At 34.2% G+C, this 23,283-nt stretch overlaps 1 protein-coding gene across 4 annotated transcripts; it reads right to left on the reverse strand.

The window, feature by feature from the left end:
• LOC114525801 (multidrug resistance-associated protein 4-like) lies at window positions 1-22,643 on the reverse strand. Of its 4 annotated transcripts, none has more exons than XM_028547256.1 (8): window positions 22,520-22,643; window positions 8,888-9,424; window positions 8,257-8,630; window positions 7,144-8,147; window positions 5,727-5,999; window positions 2,222-2,375; window positions 1,650-1,795; window positions 1-1,173 (listed from the first exon to the last, which is right to left on the reverse strand). In XM_028547256.1, the coding sequence occupies exons 2-8, from the start codon at window positions 9,407-9,409 to the stop codon at window positions 248-250; spliced, it is 3,399 nt and encodes a 1,132-aa protein (XP_028403057.1). In that variant the 5' UTR covers window positions 9,410-9,424; window positions 22,520-22,643; the 3' UTR covers window positions 1-247. The 4 variants fall into 4 exon arrangements, with proteins under 4 accessions (XP_028403057.1, XP_028403034.1, XP_028403043.1 ...); XM_028547233.1 differs by having other exon boundaries at window positions 2,222-2,792; XM_028547242.1 differs by lacking the exon at window positions 22,520-22,643 and adding an exon at window positions 12,365-12,470 and having other exon boundaries at window positions 2,222-2,792.
• Window positions 22,644-23,283: the final 640 nt, after the last annotated feature.

Raw genomic sequence — 23,283 nt, forward strand, 5'->3', positions numbered from 1 at the left:
TAGCCAACCAATGAAATTGCAGCATATACCTCATATCTGGCGCTTGTGTATATAATAATTTATAATATTTGCATGCTCTTGTTCCCTATTGTTCTATTTGTAATCATCTTATTGTAGTTTTACACGCCCATTGTGGAAACCAGCTATAGCTGACAATGTTAGTGTGGTTAAATAAAGTTTATCATCATCATTTGATTTACAAAAAGGCAGGCGTCAACAAGACAACAAGACAAATATCTTGAAACAGTTAATTGTCTTTTTTTTCTCGAGCACCACCTATTCTTACTAGTTCCGCGAAGAATCCATTCTTCCTGTCAAGCAGAACGTCTTGCTTATCGAATTCAACAATGGATCCTTGGTCGAACACCATAATCTTGTCGCACCTCTTAGTCGTGTCGATACGATGAGAGATAATTATCATTGTGCAATCCTTGAACAAGCTATAAATGACGTTCTGGATTTGTTCCGCGGTCTTTTTGCCCACTTTGCCAGCAGCTTCATCAAAAATAATAATCTTGTTGCGCTTTAACAAAACTCTTGCGAGATGGATAAGCTGTCGTTGGCCAATACTAAAATTTGAACCACCACCAGCGCATACATTTTCCAACTTATTTGGTAAACCACTTACAAGAGGACCCAATTGCATCTGATCCAAAACATTCCATATTTCGGAGTCATCGTGGTTCCCTGTTGGATCAAGGTTTTCTCTTAAAGAACCGTTAAAAAGGACTGGAGACTGTGAAATAACAGAAATACGTTGTCGGGTTGATCGGGGATTAAAATGTGCGATATCCAAATTATCTACAATAATACTTCCTTCCGTTTCTGCGATTCTCATCAGAGCTGCGACCAAAGAAGATTTACCGGCACCAGTTCTGCCAACAATGCCAATCTTTTCGGAACCTTTAATTTCGAATGATAAATCTTTTAAAGCTTTGGGTCCTTTTTCATAATATCTTAGAGAAACATTCTTGAACTCTATTCCTCCGAATTGTGGCCAATCTTCAGGTGGTTCGTCGCTGATTTCGCTTCCCCGTTCTGGTTTGATTTCTGTATACGCAAGAATTCTCTCAGCAGAGGTCATCTGTGCTTGGACTTCGACAGCACTACGAAGAGCTTCTCCAACGTATATAATACTGTGAAATGAATACAGAATAGCCACCGATGCAACAGCTAAAATATGTGTGGAAAAGTCTTTCTCAATTCCATGATTAAAATTGAAACAAGAACAACATTAAAACTTACGAAATTGATAGTACTAATTTTTTTTTTTAGTTATACTACTCGGTCTCATATTTACTATATTATTTATGTTAATAATTTATGTAAAACCATATGTACAAGTCCCCTACATAATTGCTCAGACGTATCAGTATTTTTACAAAATAAACTCTTCATTCAACTATTTTTAAATGCTTCCTACGATACGACATAAGCAAACAGTAAAATTATTGTAATAAAGAAACAGAGACTGAAATTGTATTACATTCGTCACTCGAAACAACAGGTAAGTTTATTTTTAACCATCGGTTCAGTAACGCTGCTGTGTATTTTATTTTTAACAGTGTATAACTAAAAGAATCCTATCAATTTTACCATTTCAATGGTAAAAATTATTTTAAAAATAAATTATTTTTCAAAAAACTTACCTGCAGTTGTAGAATCCTTCACAGAATATAACTCAGAAGTTACGATAATAATCATGAAAAGATGGAGAATAGTATCGATCATCAGTACGAACCAACGCGCTGAAGCGTAATAAGCAAACATAGCTTTGTGGTGGTTGTCAACGTGACTAAAATAAATTTAAAAATATAAATGTCATGCATAGCTGAAAAATTACATACTGCGTATGCGTGATTTTTGGTGGATAGCACAGTGTAGATACCAATAAATTAATTTATTAAAATAACAAAAAATATGGCCAATATTAAATAAATGTGAAAGGTGTGTGAAACTACCTTCTTTATGCGGATAAGTTTAGTGATAAATGCTACGGAATACGAGTCCACATACAAGACTACAAAATCAGCAACCTCGGTCCCAGGGCCTTTTAGAACTTTACGAGAAAGAAGATGAAAGGCTCTTGGATCGGCCGTTATTTTATGCATTCAAGCATAATATAATTTTCAAAATGGCGGCAAAAATAACTGTACATGCAGCGGGGTATAAAAATAAGTAACACGAAGCTTTTCCAATCTACTACTAATTAATTAATTACCTCAATAAAACCTTTGTGAATTCTTGTTGTCTTTTGTGAACACGAATAATCCTCAGTCCCTCCAGAGTGTTCGAAAAATGGGAATACAGCGGACCTCCTGCTTCCGACATTAGACGTTTTATGTCCATTGCTGGTTTGAAGAAAAATCTTGACGCTTTAAAACATATCAAGAATATCGGTAAAAAAGCCAGCGTTAAAAAAACGTTGGCCGCAATGCACAAGCATACAGCAGTCAGTGTCAGGATCGTGCATTGAAATAGGTACGAAAAATTATACGGTAGAAGATCGTCCAAGTTATTGATGTCCTGTGAAAATCTGTTGAGGATACGTCCTACTGGATTCACGGCAAAAAAATCAGTTGGTGCTCGTAGAAGGCAAGTTGTCATCTTGTTATGGATGTTGTAGTTTGCACGGATCGGTAGAAGGAAAGTAAAAGATACTTCAAGCATAGTGATTAGAAGGGCAGCTGTTACATATATGGGATACATAGTCAACATTCTGTGTAACTTTTCTTTCTGTTCCATTATAATCGGCAATGATGAAACTTGAATATCTATCCACGTCGTTAAACCTGGTGATAAAATATGTTTAAATTCTAATATTTACAAAAACTGCAGAAGTTTTATTTCCATTGAAACATCCAGGTGATCTGAGTCGGAAATTTTAGCCAATCAGATCAAAATCTGGTCAGATAGAAATCCATACCGAGCTGCCTCGCGCGCTTTAAAAACAAGCAGTGGAGGGTTAAAATATAGCTGAAGTTTGTTGGTTTTTAATGTTTTATAACAAATTTTAAGCTTCCTGGCGATTATTTGTTATCGTTTGACACTTTAAATCATAATAAACGGAAAGTCTTTTTCCTCAAGAGCTGACGAAATCGCGTTACTGCTTGGCCAGTCGAGGAAAGTTTCGATTGTGTTTTATTTTTGTGCAGCTAAAGCACTTTGTCTTTGTATTTTCTCAAGTATCAGTTGTAGCGAAGCCGGGTCAAAAGGGACAAGTCTTTTAAGTGTGAAAATAAATTTTGGCTGGGCCTGCCACGGAAAGTTGTTTTAAATCTGAGACCCGAACAGACTTTTGTATAAAAGTCAGGGAAGAATTAGAATTGGAAATATTTATTAAAATAACAAAAAATATGGCCAATATTAAATAAATGTAAAAGTGTGTGAAACTACCTTTTTTATGCGGATAAGTTTAGTTATCTTTTTGCCTGTTTTGGCGATAAATGCTACGGAATACGAGTCCAAATACAAGACTACAAAATCAGATTCCCGTAAAAACCCAACAAATGAAACAATTGCTTCTCTAGTCTATTTTTTGTCCTCAGTGAAGTTCTATGAAAAGCAAATATGTCTTATTCCATCAATCTTTCATCGTAATAAACAAAAATGCTAAAACAACGCCTGAAATAATCAAATCCGTCATTCCTTGCTGTTTTCGCTGGAATTCGCTGTGCAAATTTAATAACAAACGCCAGCAATGGTCTCTGGCGTGGATTTCTATTTGCTTGCAAAATAATGCTTTCCGAGCTCAGCACGAGATCACATGGATGTCAAAAGAATAAAAGGAAAATACGTTTGACGAAAATAGATCTGAAAAAATTGTGTAGTTTTCCTACCACGTACTGGAAATCGTTTACACGTTTCAAGTGCATGTGAATGGAAAGAGTTTTGGTAAGTTATTTTGGTAATATTTGGTAATATTTGCTAATATACACAAAAAGCACCTTCGCTTACGGATTTAATTAAAGCCGTAATTGGGGAAATGAAAGAGGGTTAGGGAATTATATATATGGGTCAGGAATATATATATATATATATATATATTATAATATATAATATATATATAATATATTATATATATTTATAATATATATAATATATAATATATTAGCTTAGCTACTCGGAGTTTCACGCTATAAAGCGATCATCAGGCTAATGGCAGGTCTGGTTGCTATTCTCTATATTTACATCGTGATATAAGGTGTCGAATTACGTGTCTACATTTCGTAAAGAGTTCAGAGCGTTTGTTCAGCAGTGTTCTAGTTTTGTCTTTCATGATATGGAGTTTCTCCTCAAGGCAGAGGTTGCATCTTCTTGAACCGGCTTTGTAGGCTGGGACAGTTTTCAGTAGGGACCATGAAATCGAAAAATCTTTCTTAGCTTCCTTCAGCTTCCATATGTGTTTCGACAGTTCCGTCTCCTTGGCATACTTCTTATTCGCGAAAGATTTTGCGTGATTTCGGTAGCGTGTCTCAGGAACTTGTGGTGGTGTTCGCTTCGATCTCAGGCCGTACGTTTCTTTTCTGGTCGTTTGCTGTTCTTCATCGTTTTGTAGGAAGAAGTGCGCTTTCCAGCGCATTCTATGGATGGCTGATTCCGTTTTATTAATAAGGTCCCGTTGGTATTCATCGTGTGAGGGAAGTCCGATATTTTTAAGAGAATAGTTAAACCGAATCTGTTGCATGTCTTCTGTATTAGAACCAATCCAAGTAGAATTCGACACCTTATATCACGATGTAAATATAGAGAATAGCAACCAGACCTGCCATTAGCCTGATGATCGCTTTATAGCGTGAAACTCCGAGTAGCTAAGCTAGTCTTTCAATAAATATATATTATCGCTCTGCCAGTAATGGTATTGAGCGCTCTCCAACCATTGTCAAGTTCTGTGATCTTTTTGTCACAGTCAATTATTTGGATATATATATATATATATATATATATATATATATATATATATATATATATATATATATATATATATATATATATATATATATATATATATGGGTCAGGAATTATTGCATGCAGACAGCTTTTTTTAAAAAACATATATTCCCGAATTGCCATGATGCCGTCTATAAAATTTGGTGATTTTATGTTCTTTTATACGAATTTCGTAGCCATCAGTTCTTAAAAATATGATTCAATATTAATTAACAATTAGTATTATATACCACTTGTCAAAGTTTGGTGTTCGGAGCATTTCATTGGTCGAGAGCGAATCACGCGAGAGTGACGAATTTTTGATGTCGCCAGCGCGACCCCCTGCGGAGTGAGATAACGTGGGATTATCTCATGGGAAATAACTTTAATCACGTGCGGCGCACCTGGACGTGCGACCTTTAGACTGTTTATCCATTTGAAATTATGTCTTTTATGAATAGATGTTTCGTTGTTTACCTTGTAGTTTGGTTTTTCTTTGACAAGTGGTATATAATAAAAAACTTATTTACTTAGAACTCAAAAAACATTATGTTTTGTGGCCCTCGACCATCGATATTTCACTCGGCTTCGCCTCGCCACAAAACATAACGTTTCCTTCGCAGTAAATCAGTGTTAATTAATTGAATATTAATAATCACCCAAACTCCACTGCATGTATTGCTGGTTTGAGTTTATATAAATGCATAGCTTATAGCGACATATCAGGTAAATCGGACTAAGTGGCACTGCTCATAAGCTGTAATGTTATCTCTTAGCAAACTCAATGCTCACCATACCTTGTCCTGCTCCAGCCACGAATAACATCAGTAGAAGCGTGACGCCTGAGGCTCCGTACAGGAAATACTTCGCATAAACTCCGAAGGAAACACTACCAACTTTGTGATCTTCTCCAGCCTCCCGTAATATTTCACTGTGTGCTAGATCATCATCTTTTTCCAAAGGCCGATCTTCGTCCTCAATTTCTTCATGCCAGTGATCTTTTACACCAGCAATATCAATCCCTGGCGTCTTTGTGATTTCATGCACTGTTCCTTGGGCGATAATCGTACCTGCATAAATATATATTACAGCAGGCTAGCTAATTTTTAAGTTATTATACAAATTGACATCTTTGAGATTTTGATGCATCGCTCAAATGATGATCATGATGTGATCAGATTTTCCTAATTGGGATAAAAAATTTTAACTCGTTTTAAAAAAATATTTAATTTAAATATTAAAAACGATAAGCCAGGTACTGAAAATTAACATGAGGTTATGCAAGGTTAAGAAGGTATTGTTAGGTTCTTATTTTGGCTAGCAAGGTGGAATAGAAAAGCAATGCAGTAATCATAAAGCAAAACAAAAAGTTTATTATTCTGGACTTCATCACACAAGAACTTCGCATCCTTAAAGTGCCCCTGACACAAAATTCCATTTTTGCACCATAGAAAGTAAGCACCATAGTTGTCGGCCGCAGGATCCAATTTTTATACCAGCTATTAAGGTTAGGGTTAAATAAACCCTCAATTTTGAGGCTTTCAAACGGCTCTAAAATTGCGACGTTTTGAAATCAAAAAATTCTTTCATCGAAATACTCGGACACATGAGTCCTTTCCACAGTGTAAAAATCGCATTTTGTGTCACGAGCACTTTAAATGGGTTGTCGAAATATATTGTACACGAGGCTTTAATAAGCTGAACGTTATAACTGAAAACCGATATTTAAACCATTTTTTAGACGTTAGCCGGTGCAAACGATGGCGAGCTAATGCCTCCATAAGCCAACGAAATTTTTAGAAGCCTATATTGGGGACTGAGCTCGGGAATGCTAGTGAGTGCAAATTAATTTTGTCTTGTCCAGACATCTTACACTGAGCATAATTTCATTTTTTTTATTGGAGACAGCGAATAGCAGCATTCCGAACGAAAAATGATTGAACTAATTTATCGGGTCGTACCGCCTAACGTTTGGGTACGGACCATTGTAATTTCGTCAAAAATCTAATCCTTCTTTAATTCACTTGAGCCAATCATACTGAAAAGATTTTGAATAATTCCAGAAGCCGACTCATCAATGCGTATAAAATGGGGGTTGTGCGGTTAGGTTAATAGATTAATTAATCCAGACACTATAAATAACTCTCCGCTAAGCGCATTGATTGATGCGAACGTACAAACTTTAAATTTCCCTCCCTGTTAATCAACTTTTACCTTTATCCATTTTTACGATGTAGTCTGCTTCACTTAAGTATTTCTGCGTAACTAAGAGTACAATTTTCTCGGATAGGATTCCGTTAAGAACACTTTTTAAAATTTTTTCAGCGACTTTGGCATCTAAAGAACTCAATGGATCGTCCAGTAGGTATATATCCGCCTGCGCGTAAACAGCACGTGCCAATGCAATACGTGTGCGTTGTCCTCCGCTTAGAGTCGCACCGCTTTCTCCGACAACAGACAAATCGTGTGCCGGCAGTCTCATAAAATCATCTTCTAACTGGCAAGCTCTAACAGTCTCGTAGTACCACCCTTCGTTATATTTTGAACCGAACAAAATGTTCTCACGAATGGTACCTGAAGATACCCAAGGTTTATCGGAAACATAGGCAATACTTCCGGAACGTTTTAAAAAACCGCTGGTTATAGGAAGTTCTTCATCAAGAATGCTAGCTAACAGCGAAGATTTCCCACTGCCTACAGGACCAGTTATAATAATCAATCCTTCTGATGATACTTCAAGAGAAATATTGCTTAACAGTGACACGGTACCATTACAATTTGCCTTTTCGGCTCCAGGGAGATTACTTGACAAATTGTTTAACGAAATGTAAGGCGTAGCGTTTGTAATGTTTGTTGTGTCAATCGTCCTTTCAGCTAAATCTTCGGTCCTTTTCGAAACGTTAATCTGATTAAATCGATTCGTAGTTATTGCGGCATGCGTCATCTCACAGCGTTCAAAGAAACCTTGTATCCGAGAAAGAGCAGTCATTATATCCGTAGTGAAATGAATTCCGAGTGGCGTGGCCTTAAGAAGAGTGTTACTCAGGCCTAAAAACAACATCATCATTGTGAATACTGTGTTAAATGTAATCATTGAGCTGTCGGTGAATAGGAGAATTATGATTGTGAAGAATGTTGCAACTTGTTGTCCACACATGTTAAAGGTAAAACTGATGGACAAAATGAACCAGCGCTTTGCTTTGGATTTGATTTCTTCCCTAAGTAAATACAAAGAATAAACACTGAGAATCCAAAGTTACCCATGCAACTGATTGGTCGGGCAATCTCTGATTTCACGCGTTAATGATAACAAAAATTAGAACTCACCATCTCGTTAGTTTAATCTTACTCTCATGGATGTATTCAAAACAATTGAGCCTCGTGGAAATAACGCTGGTAAGAAATTCCTGTAGGTATCCAAGACGTCTTTCTGCAACGTCTGAAGCATTTTGCCGTAATCTCACGTCGATATCCGTAACTAAAACACGCAATGCTGTGAGGAGGACAAATACAAAAAGGCCCGGAATGACTTTCCAACCAAGATACATTGACAGCCAACAGGTGTATATAAAAGCTATAATCAACTTTCGAATCATGTATGGTAAAGATCTATCTGCCATCATGACCAAACGTTGGGTGTCGTTACATATCAATTCCATCACTTCCCCTACAGATATCATTGTCTTACTACATTTCAACACCTGCAAGGATATAAAAATCCATATATCTGTCTCCAGCCCCGATCAAATCTTCATCAGCTTGCATAACAGGATATCGCAATGTTCGCACTGTTCATGCACTGTTCGAAATTTTAAGCCCTGATTTGTCCTCTAATTAAGTTTCATTCATGACAGACGGTGACAATCTAAGTTTCTAGGCTCTAACTAATATGAAGGACTCTAATTATACATGTTTACTGCAAGTTATATATTGACCCACATTTCAAAATTTGTCTTACCTTTTGATAGATCAAACCTACGACAGCCCCTCTGGCTTTTATTCCTAGGACTGGTGTGACCAAATTGAAGTGTCGTGTGCCATATATCTCAACTAAAGCACCAACAATCATCCCCCATAAGTAAGCAAGAGAGCTTTTACCGGATGGCATGTCATGCGCGAAAGTACTACTTCTCAACATAAATATAAGTTTTAAAACAAAGTACCGATAAAAAATATCTCCTCCAATGCAGCAAAGACCAAGAAAGCATAAAATTCCATATTCGTTCCATGTATAGAATTTCAGCATCGCTTTCCAAAGTTTTGGTTTCCTATTCTCTCGTTTTGCTGAACTCATCTCATTTGCCCAAACCTTTCCCAAGCGCTTGACTTGATACTGAGCGCGGTAATTCTCCTTTAAGGGATCAAGATTGTCATGATTCAGGGGAATTTTGTTTCCTACCCACAACAGATCAAAAATCCACCAAAGCGTTAACTTAGAGATGAAGTTCGCTTTGTCTTGAGGGTGAGATTTAAAGCTCATTGTTCGCTTTTCCACCTAAAAATGAAAGCATGCAATTTACTGTAGTGGTCAAATGTTCACATATACTGTATTTTGTTTGCTGTATTTGATGTGGAAGGAATCTGTAGCAAATCTCATAAAACAATAGAAACAACAAAGTTAAGTTAACACAACGATTGTTGACTAACTTTAGTGAGAAATTTCATGGAAAAATTTGGCATTAGACTAAGTTGAACGTTTACACACATGCAATTGGCAGTGGCGTAGCCAGCAACGATAATTGGGGGGGGGCGAATATTCATATATTCATGTTAACAGACTGTAAAGACAATTGATTTGAAAAGAAATTAATCCTGCGTATCACGAATATATGAATATGTGCCCCCCCATTTATCGTGCTGGCTACGCCACTGGCAATTGGCATGATCAAGAAGCTTTTCCTAAACTCTCATCCTGTTTTTATTAAGACTGAAAACATAGGCAATGATTTTGTTTACGGCATCATTGCATGACGTAGCTTGCATGGCAGGCGGTCCCTGAATTCGGGTAGGGCGACGCTGGGTTTGTATTTTATTGATTGCGAGTCTAATCGGCTGTCAATCAAAAGTAAATATTTAACGCCTTCAAAGAATTTTGTCATTTTCAAAATTCATATTTTCTTCGGCCAATTTTGCCAAATTTTGTAAAATTCTGCAAAAATTTTGTTAAAAAGCTAAATTATGTGGACTTCGCCTGTAATTTCTATCAAAAATCCCTTTTTGTCTACCTCCGGGCGGAGATTTGAAGCCAAATTTTGGGCTCATGCCCAGTCTTTTCACGCAACTAAACACGCGGTTTTTTAAAACTTCAAAAATAATACTTCAACATGCAAGCACTAAAAACATCTTTTAGAGAACATAAAGTGCGTTTTGCACAGTATTTTTACGATAAAAGCATCCGTGAGAACTACAGAGTAAAGTATACTAAATTTATCTGTATCAAACTCGCAATTAAATGCCCTTTCTTATGAAAAACGTTGAACGAGGAGTGAAGCCGGGACAATTCAAAAGTGTTTGTGTGAATTCACTTATTTAATTTCATTGTTTATCATTTAATTCCTCTGAAACTTACGAAAAAACATTCTAACAATATTTATTTAACAACAAACTACAGCTAAATTTTCTTTTTTATATGTTTTATGAGCACATAACAGCAAAATATATATTTTTTGTTTTGTTGCCTGCAAACCTTTTTGAAGTAGTGATCGTTTTCGAACAAACTGTTTACATTTTCCTTATAATTTTACCACGCCGCGGTTCGAGGTATGCTTTAATCAGCATTGATTACAAAATTATAGCCTAAATCGTTAAAATAAACGATAAATCCGAACGAATGTAACTTCGCCGCTTTAAATACTTTTTTTATTAATACAAGGCGACAAAATATAAAGGCGATGAATAATCACTTGATCAATTTGCCACCAAAACTTGTTAGTGTATCATGTTTTGAGAATGAGCTTTATTTCGACATCTGAGCGAAATGAACCGCCCATCGTGGTTAGTGACAATGAACCACCCATTGTGGTGAGGGACAATGAACCACCCATCGTGGTGAGTGACAATGAGCCACCCATCGTGGTTAGTGACAATGAACCACCCATCGTGGTGAGTGACAATAAACCGCCCATTGTGGTCAGTGGACCTTCCATTGTGGCTGACTCAATGGTCACAACAAATGATGGGGAAGTAATTAGTGTAATTGACTACAAACAAGAACTGCAAGGGCTTGTTATCATTCATGAGGACATTCCCTCTCATTATAATATGTTCTTTGATAAAGCATATGGAGTGTTTCTATCTGTTTGATTCTCATGCACATAATTGTTTTGGTTTGTCCAATCCTAATGCTATGCCTCTTTCTGAGGCATAGCATTCTAATTTGTTTGAAATTGTGCCTGTTCAGTTTACAGAACCTCTTAATTGCACCTCAACCAAAACTGGGAATTTTATCTAGAGTGTAAGGCTTCGAAAAAAAAGAGAATTACAAAAAGCTAAATATTCAAAGGAAAATGATCATGAGAGGAAAATAGACTCCAAAATATGAGGGAGTATATAAGCAAACCATAGTGTAATGAAACTGACTTGGCTTGACAATATAGACTTAATAGTGCAAATGTAAAAGCCTTGGTAGACATAGTTCCCCAAGACATTTGTCTTTCAGATGTTTTCTTCAGATGACTTGTCCGATGCACTTCTGTGAATCCCTGATGTCAATCCAAGATAATATACAACTCAATGGCAAAAAAGTTGATTTATATCGCTAAAATTGATGTTTAAAAATGCATTTGACATTTTCTATCACAGTTGACAGTCCCCATTATCATATTAGAGATGTTCTAGTTTTGTTTTTTTGTTAAAAGTGTACCCTTTTATAGATGGTATTGACATGTAACATTAAATAACTATTTATGGCACATGCTGCTGTGCTGCTAAAATTGACATTTAAATTTGAAAGTGCATTTGACATTTTGTACTATTATGTTGACATTCTTCTTTTAATATAAATTGATCTTACTTTTATTTTAAAAGCATGTAAATCTTCTTCGTATAAATAATATACCAGTTGAGAAAACATAATGTAAACCCCTTCCCTCAATAAGTCAATAACAAACACTTATGTATTGCATACATAGTGTGTTACTATTAATGCCTTAATAATTATTAAAAAGTTATTATCAGTATTAATTGCTTGTTACTATTATGATGTAAATATTTCAGACTTCATCAAATAAGTGTAAGTAGTAAGTTTTGATGTGTTGTAAGTTTATCTATTTAGACTTAATCACTGATATCACTTGTAAATAAAGTTTTTCAAGCTAATATAATTATAGTTGTTTTCCCAAGGCAGCAATTTCCTTGCGATAGTAACTCCTAGTTTTATTCGATTGAGTTTGTAGTAAGACTTTATTCAATTTTATATCGACAATTCACAATTTACCTTGCGTAGGTCATCGTTATCACGGTCTCTCAATCCGGTTCTGTATTTATTTGTTAGATTGTCGCAAGCCCAATCACACTTTCGGCTCAAAATCCACTTTGAAAATCAAAGTCCAAATAGCATTGAGATATACGACACTCATATGGGCATCGGTGTAATTATGACTGGTCCATATGGTTGGTTAGCAAAGAACCACTGTGAAGTTAGCCGCGGATTCGGCCTCAGATTCGGCCTCAGATTGGGCCTCAGATTGGGCCTCACATTCAACTGTGTTCAATCATTCAAAAGTAGAATTTGGTCATTTAATAATAACAGGTTTTTTAGCCATTTTTTCGTTTAAACTTTAAAATTACGAAGATGTATAGCTTATTTATGCATTGCTAGACTGTAATTAGAACAAAGCAGTCGATTTTATACAGATTTACAGAGTAAATTGATTATTATTTTTGGGCACTGTGTGAGAAGTGATTGACCCGCATAGATATGGCATACACTATAATGTTTTATTTCAATTCCTGTGTATACGTCTATATTTTACAGAAAAATACGGCCTTACAAATGGCGTGCATCGTTGGGCTGCACAGTCACAACATACTCGGGATTATTTGCTTCCTTTCTCAAATTAAAAATGTCCTTATGATATAAATACAAAAGACTTAACTAGTATATGATCCTCTCACCGACGCTATCAATGTTACAATTTGCCAAAGTCATTTGCTACAACAAGAATTAGCGTAGATGTGCATACAAATCAAACGTACTATTGCCATATGACAAACAATGGTCCAACGAGGTTAGGATTACAAGTTAAACTCGGCGCAACTTTCACACGCATATATAGATCGTTTCAAACGTTATTTAGAACAGTATTTTCCCATCTATCCAAAAGTACACATCAGTTGAAGACGCAGACGTTACACGCTGAATGTTTCAGGGCAACAGCAACGACTCATTGCAAAAACATCTTACAATATTACATGGTGTTGACATATATACCCACGTTATCATCCTAATTGTGCAATTTAAATTTATGCATTTCATACAAAATGCATGCCTATTCCATCCACTGCATTGAAGTTAAAACTTCTGTTTATATGAAGGTATGATTTCATTGTTCTACAAAATAATACAATGTGCTGTGCCGTGTTTTGATGCAGTTTGTAGCGCAGACGATGGAACCTGCGCTTAGGCATTAAGGGATTACTCAGAAGACAGAAGGTTGACGTGCTATTAAAATAAAGCAATTAAAACAGTGATGACATGTAAAATAGACGCACTTAAGCGAACAAAATGCGAAAGAAAGATGATCTCATTGCCTGCTTAATTAAAAGACACATTTATTCAAGAGGATTAGACACATTAGAGATTAGACAATTATAATATTAGTTATGGTATCAAACTGAATATATAGCCAAAGATGCTCAAAATTTAACTGAAAGGTTTAATGAAGCAAAAAATCTACGTAAAAGATATATAAGATGCCATTATGCTAATCAAGAACAAGTTACAATCATAGAGGATGGTTTCTTATTAACTGTCCATACAAATGTTCTCAAATTTTAGTATTCAGTACATTACTGTATGATCTTTCTCATGACACCAACGTTTTTGCGGTAAAAAGAAAAAAAACGGGCGTTTTTGCGATACATTCCACTTCGATTTCTGACGTATTATTGCGTAATAACCAGATGACAGAAAAACTCAATTATTGTAATTCTGAAACATAAGTTGTAAAATGAAATATAATTTCCGATGGATAAATGAATGTCAAGACAGAATGAAGCAAAAATCTATGTAAGAGATATATAAGGGGCTATTATACGAAAATCAAGATCAGGTTACAATTGAGAAAAGTACTTAATATTTAGAGGATGGTTTCTTATTAACTGTCCATACAAATGTTCTCAAATTTCAGTATTCAGTACATTACTGTACGATCTCTCTAATGACACCAACGTTTTTGCGGTAACAAGAAAAAACGGGCGTTTTTGCGATACATTCGACTTCCATTTTTGAAGTATTATTGCGTAATAATAAGAGCGCAGAAAAACTAAACTATTGTAATTCTGAAACATAAGTTGTAAAATTAAATATACTTTCCAATGGGTACATGAATGTCAAGACAGAATGAAGCGAAAAAATCCATGTAAGACATATATAAGGCGCTATTATACGAAAATCAAGATCAGGTTACAATTGAGAAAAGTACTTAATATTTAGAGGATGGTTTCTTATTAACTGTCCATACAAATGTTCTCAAATTTTAGTATTCAGTACATTACTGTACGATCTTTCTAATGACACCAACGTTTTTGCGGTAAAAAGAAAAAAAACGAGCGTTTTTGCGATACATTCGGCTTCCATTTTTGACGTATTATTGCGTAATAATAAGAGCGCAGAAAACTAAACTATTGTAATTCTGAAACATAAGTTGTAAAATGAAATATAATTTCCGATGGATAAATGAATTTCAAGACAGAATGAAGCGAAAAAATCCATGTAAGACATATATAAGGTGATATTATACGAATCAAGATCAGGTTACAATTGAGAAAAGTACTTAATATTTAGAGGATGATTTCTTATTAACTGTGCATACAAATGTTCTCAAATTTTAGCATTCAGTACATTACTGTACGATCTTTCTAATAACACCAACGTTTTTGCGGTAACAAGAAAAAACGGGCGTTTTTGCGATACATTCGACTTCCATTTTTGACGTATTATTGCGTAATAATGAGAGCACAGAAAAACTAAACTATTGTAATTCTGAAACATAAGTTGTAAAATTAAATATACTTTCCAATGGGTAAATGAATGTCAAGACAGAATGAAGCGAAAAAATCCATGTAAGACATATATAAGGCGCTATTATACGAAAATCAAGATCAGGTTACAATTGAGAAAAGTGCTTAATATTTAGAGGATGATTTCTTATTAACTGTGCATACAAATGTTCTCAAATTTTAGCATTCAGTACATTACTGTACGATCTTTCTAACGACACCAACGTTTTTGCGGTAAAAAGAAAAAAAACGAGCGTTTTTGCGATACATTCGGCTTCCATTTTTGACGTATTATTGCGTAATAATAAGAGCGCAGAAAAGTAAACTATTGTAATTCTGAAACATAAGTTGTAAAATGAAATATAATTTCCGATGGATAAATGAATTTCAAGACAGAATGAAGCGGAAAAATCCATGTAAGACATATATAAGGTGATATTATACGAATCAAGATCAGGTTACAATTGAGAAAAGTACTTAATATTAGAGGATGATTCCTATTAACTGTGCATACAAATGTTCTCAAATTTTAGCATTCAGTACATTACTGTACGATCTTTCTAATGACACCAACGTTTTTGCGGTAAAAAGAAAAAAACGAGCGTTTCGATACATTCGGCTTCCATTTTTGACGTAATATGCGTAATAATAAGAGCGCAGAAAGTAAACTATTGTAATTCTGAAACATAAGTTGGTAAAATGAAATATAATTTCCGATGGATAAATGAATTTCAAGACAGAATGAAGCGAAAAAATCCATGTAAGACATATATAAGCTGATATTATACGAATCAAGATCAGGTTACAATTGAGAAAAGTACTTAATATTTAGAGGATGATTTCTTATTAACTGTGCATACAAATGTTCTCAAATTTTAGCATTCAGTACATTACTGTACGATCTTTCTAATAACACCAACGTTTTTGCGGTAACAAGAAAAAAACGGGCGTTTTTGCGATACATTCGACTTCCATTTTTGACGTATTATTGCGTAATAATGAGAGCACAGAAAAACTAAACTATTGTAATTCTGAAACATAAGTTGTAAAATTAAATATACTTTCCAATGGGTAAATGAATGTCAAGACAGAATGAAGCGAAAAAATCCATGTAAGACATATATAAGGCGCTATTATACGAAAATCAAGATCAGGTTACAATTGAGAAAAGTGCTTAATATTTAGAGGATGATTTCTTATTAACTGTGCATACAAATGTTCTCAAATTTTAGCATTCAGTACATTACTGTACGATCTTTCTAATGACACCAACGTTTTTGCGGTAAAAAGAAAAAAAACGAGCGTTTTTGCGATACATTCGGCTTCCATTTTTGACGTATTATTGCGTAATAATAAGAGCGCAGAAAAGTAAACTATTGTAATTCTGAAACATAAGTTGTAAAATGAAATATAATTTCCGATGGATAAATGAATTTCAAGACAGAATGAAGCGGAAAAATCCATGTAAGACATATATAAGGTGATATTATACGAATCAAGATCAGGTTACAATTGAGAAAAGTACTTAATATTTAGAGGATGATTTCCTATTAACTGTGCATACAAATGTTCTCAAATTTTAGCATTCAGTACATTACTGTACGATCTTTCTAATGACACCAACGTTTTTGCGGTAAAAAGAAAAAAAACGAGCGTTTTTGCGATACATTCGGCTTCCATTTTTGACGTAATATTGCGTAATAATAAGAGCGCAGAAAAGTAAACTATTGTAATTCTGAAACATAAGTTGTAAAATGAAATATAATTTCCGATGGATAAATGAATTTCAAGACAGAATGAAGCGAAAAAATCCATGTAAGACATATATAAGGTGATATTATACGAATCAAGATCAGGTTACAATTGAGAAAAGTAATTAATATTTAGAGGATGATTTCTTATTAACTGTGCATACAAATGTTCTCAAATTTTAGCATTCAGTACATTACTGTACGATCTTTCTAATAACACCAACGTTTTTGCGGTAACAAGAAAAAAACGGGCGTTTTTGCGATACATTCCACTTCCATTTTTGACGTATTATTGCGTAATAATGAGAGCACAGAAAAACTAAACTATTGTAATTCTGAAACATAAGTTGTAAAATTAAATATACTTTCCAATGGGTAAATGAATGTCAAGACAGAATGAAGCGAAAAAATCCATGTAAGACATATATAAGGCGCTATTATACGAAAATCAAGATCAGGTTACAATTGAGAAAAGTACTTAATATTTAGAGGATGGTTTCTTATTAACTGTCCATACAAATGTTCTCAAATTTTAGTATTCAGTACATTACTGTACGATCTTTCTAATGACACCAACGTTTTTGCGGTAAAAAGAAAAAAAACGGGCGTTTTTGCGATACATTCCACTTCAATGCACACACCGAAATTAGCATTCAGCTTTGGCAACTTATAGTACTGTAGCAATCGGCGGCGGAACTAGGACGATAATTAGGGGTGTTGTTTATCAATTAATACCCCCCTCCCCAATTATCGTTCTAGTTACGCCCTTCAATAAAACTTATATGTGAAAATCATAGGCGTACGAGGCGCGCTTATTCCCCCAGAAACATTTTAATAAATAAACGTTGGGCAAATATCGTCGCAATTTACCACAGATTTTACCAATTTTCGCCAAAATTTGTAAAACTTTTTTTTACTGAGATATAAAAGAATAGACGCGTACGTGATCCCACCTCCCAAAAAGAAAAATAGGCGCGTACGCCTGTCATTAAAATATTATATGAGGACAACTATATGTTGCTCGAGTTATAACTATTAAATTTAATGTAAATGTAATATAAACAAGTGAAATGGAGCAAATATTTGAAAGCGTGAGGGATGCCCATGGAACTCTGCATGGATGTAAAGCACTGTCTATCAAAATAATACCTATGCAATAATAAGGTAAATCATGTATATGCTTTATATGTATATATGAAAAAATTGTACGTCGTTTTATATAATTTCATTTCTTTTTAGGTGGCTTAGGTATTTAAATTTAAATCTGTCCTTGATAAGTGAAGCATAAAGAACCTATCGGTCTCGGAGATAATAATGCGCTAATTTAAAAGTGAAACTGCCACAACAATTCTGCAGCAATATACGTAATGAAGATACTATGTTTCAGGTGATTCCAAATGAAATGTAAAATGTATAAATTATATATGCATTCAGATTCTTAAATTTAAATTGTTGAAGGAAATTCATTACTGCGCATGAAGCAAAAAATTAGAATCCTCATAAAGGTCGTTAGAATGGAGAGTGGCATCAATACATTTATACGTATATAACTCTAACTAAATACAATACATATATTTTCTAGATTAATTTGGGTAGAAACCTTATTATGTTCTAATTTTCTTCCGCGGAAAGCATATCTAGTCACCTACACGAGTTATTCAAAAAAGCACGGTAAGAAAAGTAATGTAATATTAAATATTGTAATTTGTTTTAAATCATTTTCAGCTTATGCCAATTGCCCAGTATCTTCGTGTCTTAATATTTCAGGTAGACAAAATGCAATGAATGCAGTAATCAATGATATCCTTGCAGATCTGGGTAAAATGACTTCAAGAATATATCCATGTCAATTTCACAAAACGCAATTGAAAGAATTTTTATTATGATCGCCGAATAATTGAATCAATATAAATCGATATATTTATGTATAAGAATAAATATATACCTATTACATTATATATTATATTATATATATTATATTATATTTATATTAAAGAGTACATTTTCTTTTTCTTCAGAATCACTATAGTTTAGTTCTTCCGTGAACTGATTATTACCCAATAATACGTCAAAAACTTGGGTCCAAGTTATCGAAAAAAAACCGAGTTTTTTTCTTTTTACCGCAAAAACGTATGTGTCATCAGAAAGATCATACAGTAATGTACTGAATACTAAAATTTGAGAACATTTGTATGGACAGTTAATAAGAAACCATCCTCTAAATATTAAGTACTTTTCTCAATGGTAACCTGATCTTGATTCGTATAATAGCCCCTTTTATGTCTCTTACATAGATTTTTTGCTCATTCTGTCTTGACATTCATTTATCCATTAGATATTATATTTCATTTTACAACTTATGTTTCAAAATTACAATAATTGAGTTTTTCTGTCATCTGGTTATTACGCAATAATACGTCATAAATCGAAGTGGAATGTATCGCAAAAACGCCCGTTTTTTTTCTTTTTACCGCAAAAACGTTGGTGTCATTAGGGAGATCGTACAGTAATGTACTGAATGCTAAAATTTGAGAACATTTGTATGCACAGTTAATAAGAAACCATCCTCTAAATATTAAGTACTTTTCTCAATGGTAACCTGATCTTGATTCGTATAATAGCCCCTTTTATGTCTCTTACATAGATTTTTTTGCTTCATTCTGTCTTGACATTCATTTATCCATTAGATATTATATTTCATTTTACAACTTATGTTTCAAAATTACAATAATTGAGTTTTTCTGTGCTCTCATTATTACGCAATAATACGTCAAAAATGGAAGCCGAATGTATCGCAAAAACGCCCGTTTTTTTTCTTTTTACCGCAAAAACGTTGGTGTCATTAGAAAGATCGTACAGTAATGTACTGAACTAAAATTTGAGAACATTTGTATGGACAGTTAATAAGAAATCATCCTCTAAATATTAAGTACTTTTCTCAATTGTAACCTGATCTTGATTCGTATAATATCACTTTATATATGTCTTACATGGATTTTTTCGCTTCATTCTGTCTTGAAATTCATTTATCCATCGGAAATTATATTTCATTTTACAACTTATGTTTCAGAATTACAATAGTTTAGTTTTCTGCGCTCTTATTATTACGCAATAATACGTCAAAAATGGAAGCCGAATGTATCGCAAAAACGCTCGTTTTTTTTCTTTTTACCGCAAAAACGTTGGTGTCATTAGAAAGATCGTACAGTAATGTACTGAATACTAAAATTTGAGAACATTTGTATGGACAGTTAATAAGAAACCATCCTCTAAATATTAAGTACTTTTCTCAATTGTAACCTGATCTTGATTTTCGTATAATAGCGCCTTATATATGTCTTACATGGATTTTTTCGCTTCATTCTGTCTTGACATTCATGTACCCATTGGAAAGTATATTTAATTTTACAACTTATGTTTCAGAATTACAATAGTTTAGTTTTTCTGCGCTCTTATTATTACGCAATAATACTTCAAAAATGGAAGTCGAATGTATCGCAAAAACGCCCGTTTTTTTCTTGTTACCGCAAAAACGTTGGTGTCATTAGAGAGATCGTACAGTAATGTACTGAATACTGAAATTTGAGAACATTTGTATGGACAGTTAATAAGAAACCATCCTCTAAATATTAAGTACTTTTCTCAATTGTAACCTGATCTTGATTTTCGTATAATAGCCCCTTATATATCTCTTACATAGATTTTTTGCTTCATTCTGTCTTGACATTCATTTATCCATCGGAAATTATATTTCATTTTACAACTTATGTTTCAGAATTACAATAATTGAGTTTTTCTGTCATCTGGTTATTACGCAATAATACGTCAGAAATCGAAGTGGAATGTATCGCAAAAACGCCCGTTTTTTTTCTTTTTACCGCAAAAACGTTGGTGTCATGAGAAAGATCATACAGTAATGTACTGAATACTAAAATTTGAGAACATTTGTATGGACAGTTAATAAGAAACCATCCTCTATGATTGTAACTTGTTCTTGATTAGCATAATGGCATCTTATATATCTTTTACGTAGATTTTTTGCTTCATTAAACCTTTCAGTTAAATTTTGAGCATCTTTGGCTATATATTCAGTTTGATACCATAACTAATATTATAATTGTCTAATCTCTAATGTGTCTAATCCTCTTGAATAAATGTGTCTTTTAATTAAGCAGGCATAATGAGATCATCTTTCTTTCGCATTTTGTTCGCTTAAGTGCGTCTATTTTACATGTCATCACTGTTTTAATTGCTTTATTTTAATAGCACGTCAACCTTCTGTCTTCTGAGTAATCCCTTAATGCCTAAGCGCAGGTTCCATCGTCTGCGCTACAAACTGCATCAAAACACGGCACAGCACATTGTATTATTTTGTAGAACAATGAAATCATACCTTCATATAAACAGAAGTTTTAACTTCAATGCAGTGGATGGAATAGGCATGCATTTTGTATGAAATGCATAAATTTAAATTGCACAATTAGGATGATAACGTGGGTATATATGTCAACACCATGTAATATTGTAAGATGTTTTTGCAATGAGTCGTTGCTGTTGCCCTGAAACATTCAGCGTGTAACGTCTGCGTCTTCAACTGATGTGTACTTTTGGATAGATGGGAAAATACTGTTCTAAATAACGTTTGAAACGATCTATATATGCGTGCGAAAGTTGCGCCGAGTTTAACTTGTAATCCTAACCTCGTTGGACCATTGTTTGTCATATGGCAATAGTACGTTTGATTTGTATGCACATCTACGCTAATTCTTGTTGTAGCAAATGACTTTGGCAAATTGTAACATTGATAGCGTCGGTGAGAGGATCATATACTAGTTAAGTCTTTTGTATTTATATCATAAGGACATTTTTAATTTGAGAAAGGAAGCAAATAATCCCGAGTATGTTGTGACTGTGCAGCCCAACGATGCACGCCATTTGTAAGGCCGTATTTTTCTGTAAAATATAGACGTATACACAGGAATTGAAATAAAACATTATAGTGTATGCCATATCTATGCGGGTCAATCACTTCTCACACAGTGCCCAAAAATAATAATCAATTTACTCTGTAAATCTGTATAAAATCGACTGCTTTGTTCTAATTACAGTCTAGCAATGCATAAATAAGCTATACATCTTCGTAATTTTAAAGTTTAAACGAAAAAATGGCTAAAAAACCTGTTATTATTAAATGACCAAATTCTACTTTTGAATGATTGAACACAGTTGAATGTGAGGCCCAATCTGAGGCCCAATCTGAGGCCGAATCTGAGGCCGAATCCGCGGCTAACTTCACAGTAAGAGGCATTATTTATTTGACTGATCGCATCTATGGATCAACTATAATTATACCGACATACCGTCGCATTCAATGATAGTCAAGTATACTATATACAGTTTATCTTCGGATTAGAATTCAAGTATTTATCTTAAATCTATACTGGGAATCTATACTAACAATACTGGGAACAAACCGATAAAGAAAAATCGTGTGCTGAACGAAGAATGAAAAGTTAATATTGATACCAGGGTCGACCGAGTCATGGAGTTGACAGAAGTGTAATCTGTATATAATATAAACTACATGAGAAACACTGAAAAAAATGTGTATTAGCTACCTTCAAGTGCTTCAAGGTAAACAATATAAATCTAATTGCTTTGAATATTACGGCGGAAAATTAATCCCAACGAGTTTGCACTGGATGAATGTTGTTCTTTCCTGAGTCCTGACATTCGTGTTGGCCAGTGGTGTTAAAATTGCGTGCGCGTATCACATTTCTGCCATGTAATTCAATCAAGATTTCCAGAGCAGGATTTCCACTTTGATGGAAATTTCCATATGTTATGGAAATTTGGATATAAAGGCAAGTGAAATGGATTTTTTTATGAGAATGAAAAATTTATGGACATTCTTTAGAACTTCCAACATTTTCTTTCTTCAATTAAAATCATAGATCTCTGTGATTATTATAAAATTCAATAAAGAGACTTGTTGCGTTGCAATGACAATGTCAATGTGTACTATTGCATTGAATCAAGAATCAAGAAGGTTCTTTATTCGCATCATTTCTTAACTAAATCAACCTGTTTTAGCTTATAATAAATGCACTTAATGCAGTAAGTAAAAAAGGACACTTTACAGTTGTTAAACATACTTAAACGCTATTGGAAAACGATAAGGAGTCAAATTTAGAATAAAGAAACCCAGCGCAGTCGCAGGAAACGAATAATAATCCCACAATCACCATATAGAGCAATGTCATATATATGAACTACTAAGCCTTCGGCGATTTGGTTCTCGCTCTGCTTTCCTGTTTCGAGGAAAGAGGCTCCACTAGCAATTTTGACTATGGCGCCGTAGTTGTTGAAAAGGAATGTGTTT

This window comes from Dendronephthya gigantea, unplaced genomic scaffold (genome assembly GCF_004324835.1).
Source record: "Dendronephthya gigantea isolate DGI-Jeju-01 unplaced genomic scaffold, DenGig_1.0 000001F, whole genome shotgun sequence".
Taxonomy (NCBI): Eukaryota; Metazoa; Cnidaria; class Anthozoa; order Malacalcyonacea; family Nephtheidae; genus Dendronephthya; species Dendronephthya gigantea.

Excerpts from the sequence above, each read along its gene's own strand:
- LOC114525801 (XM_028547233.1), bottom strand. The coding sequence starts at position 9,409 with ATGAGCTTTAAATCTCACCCTCAAGACAAAGCGAACTTCATCTCTAAG. Across the intron at positions 6,000-7,143 it reads CATCGTAAAAATGGATAAAG|GTACGATTATCGCCCAAGGA; the intron begins GTAAAAGTTGAT and ends ATATTTATGCAG. Across the intron at positions 2,793-5,726 it reads CGTGGCTGGAGCAGGACAAG|GTTTAACGACGTGGATAGAT; the intron begins GTATGGTGAGCA and ends TTTTATCACCAG.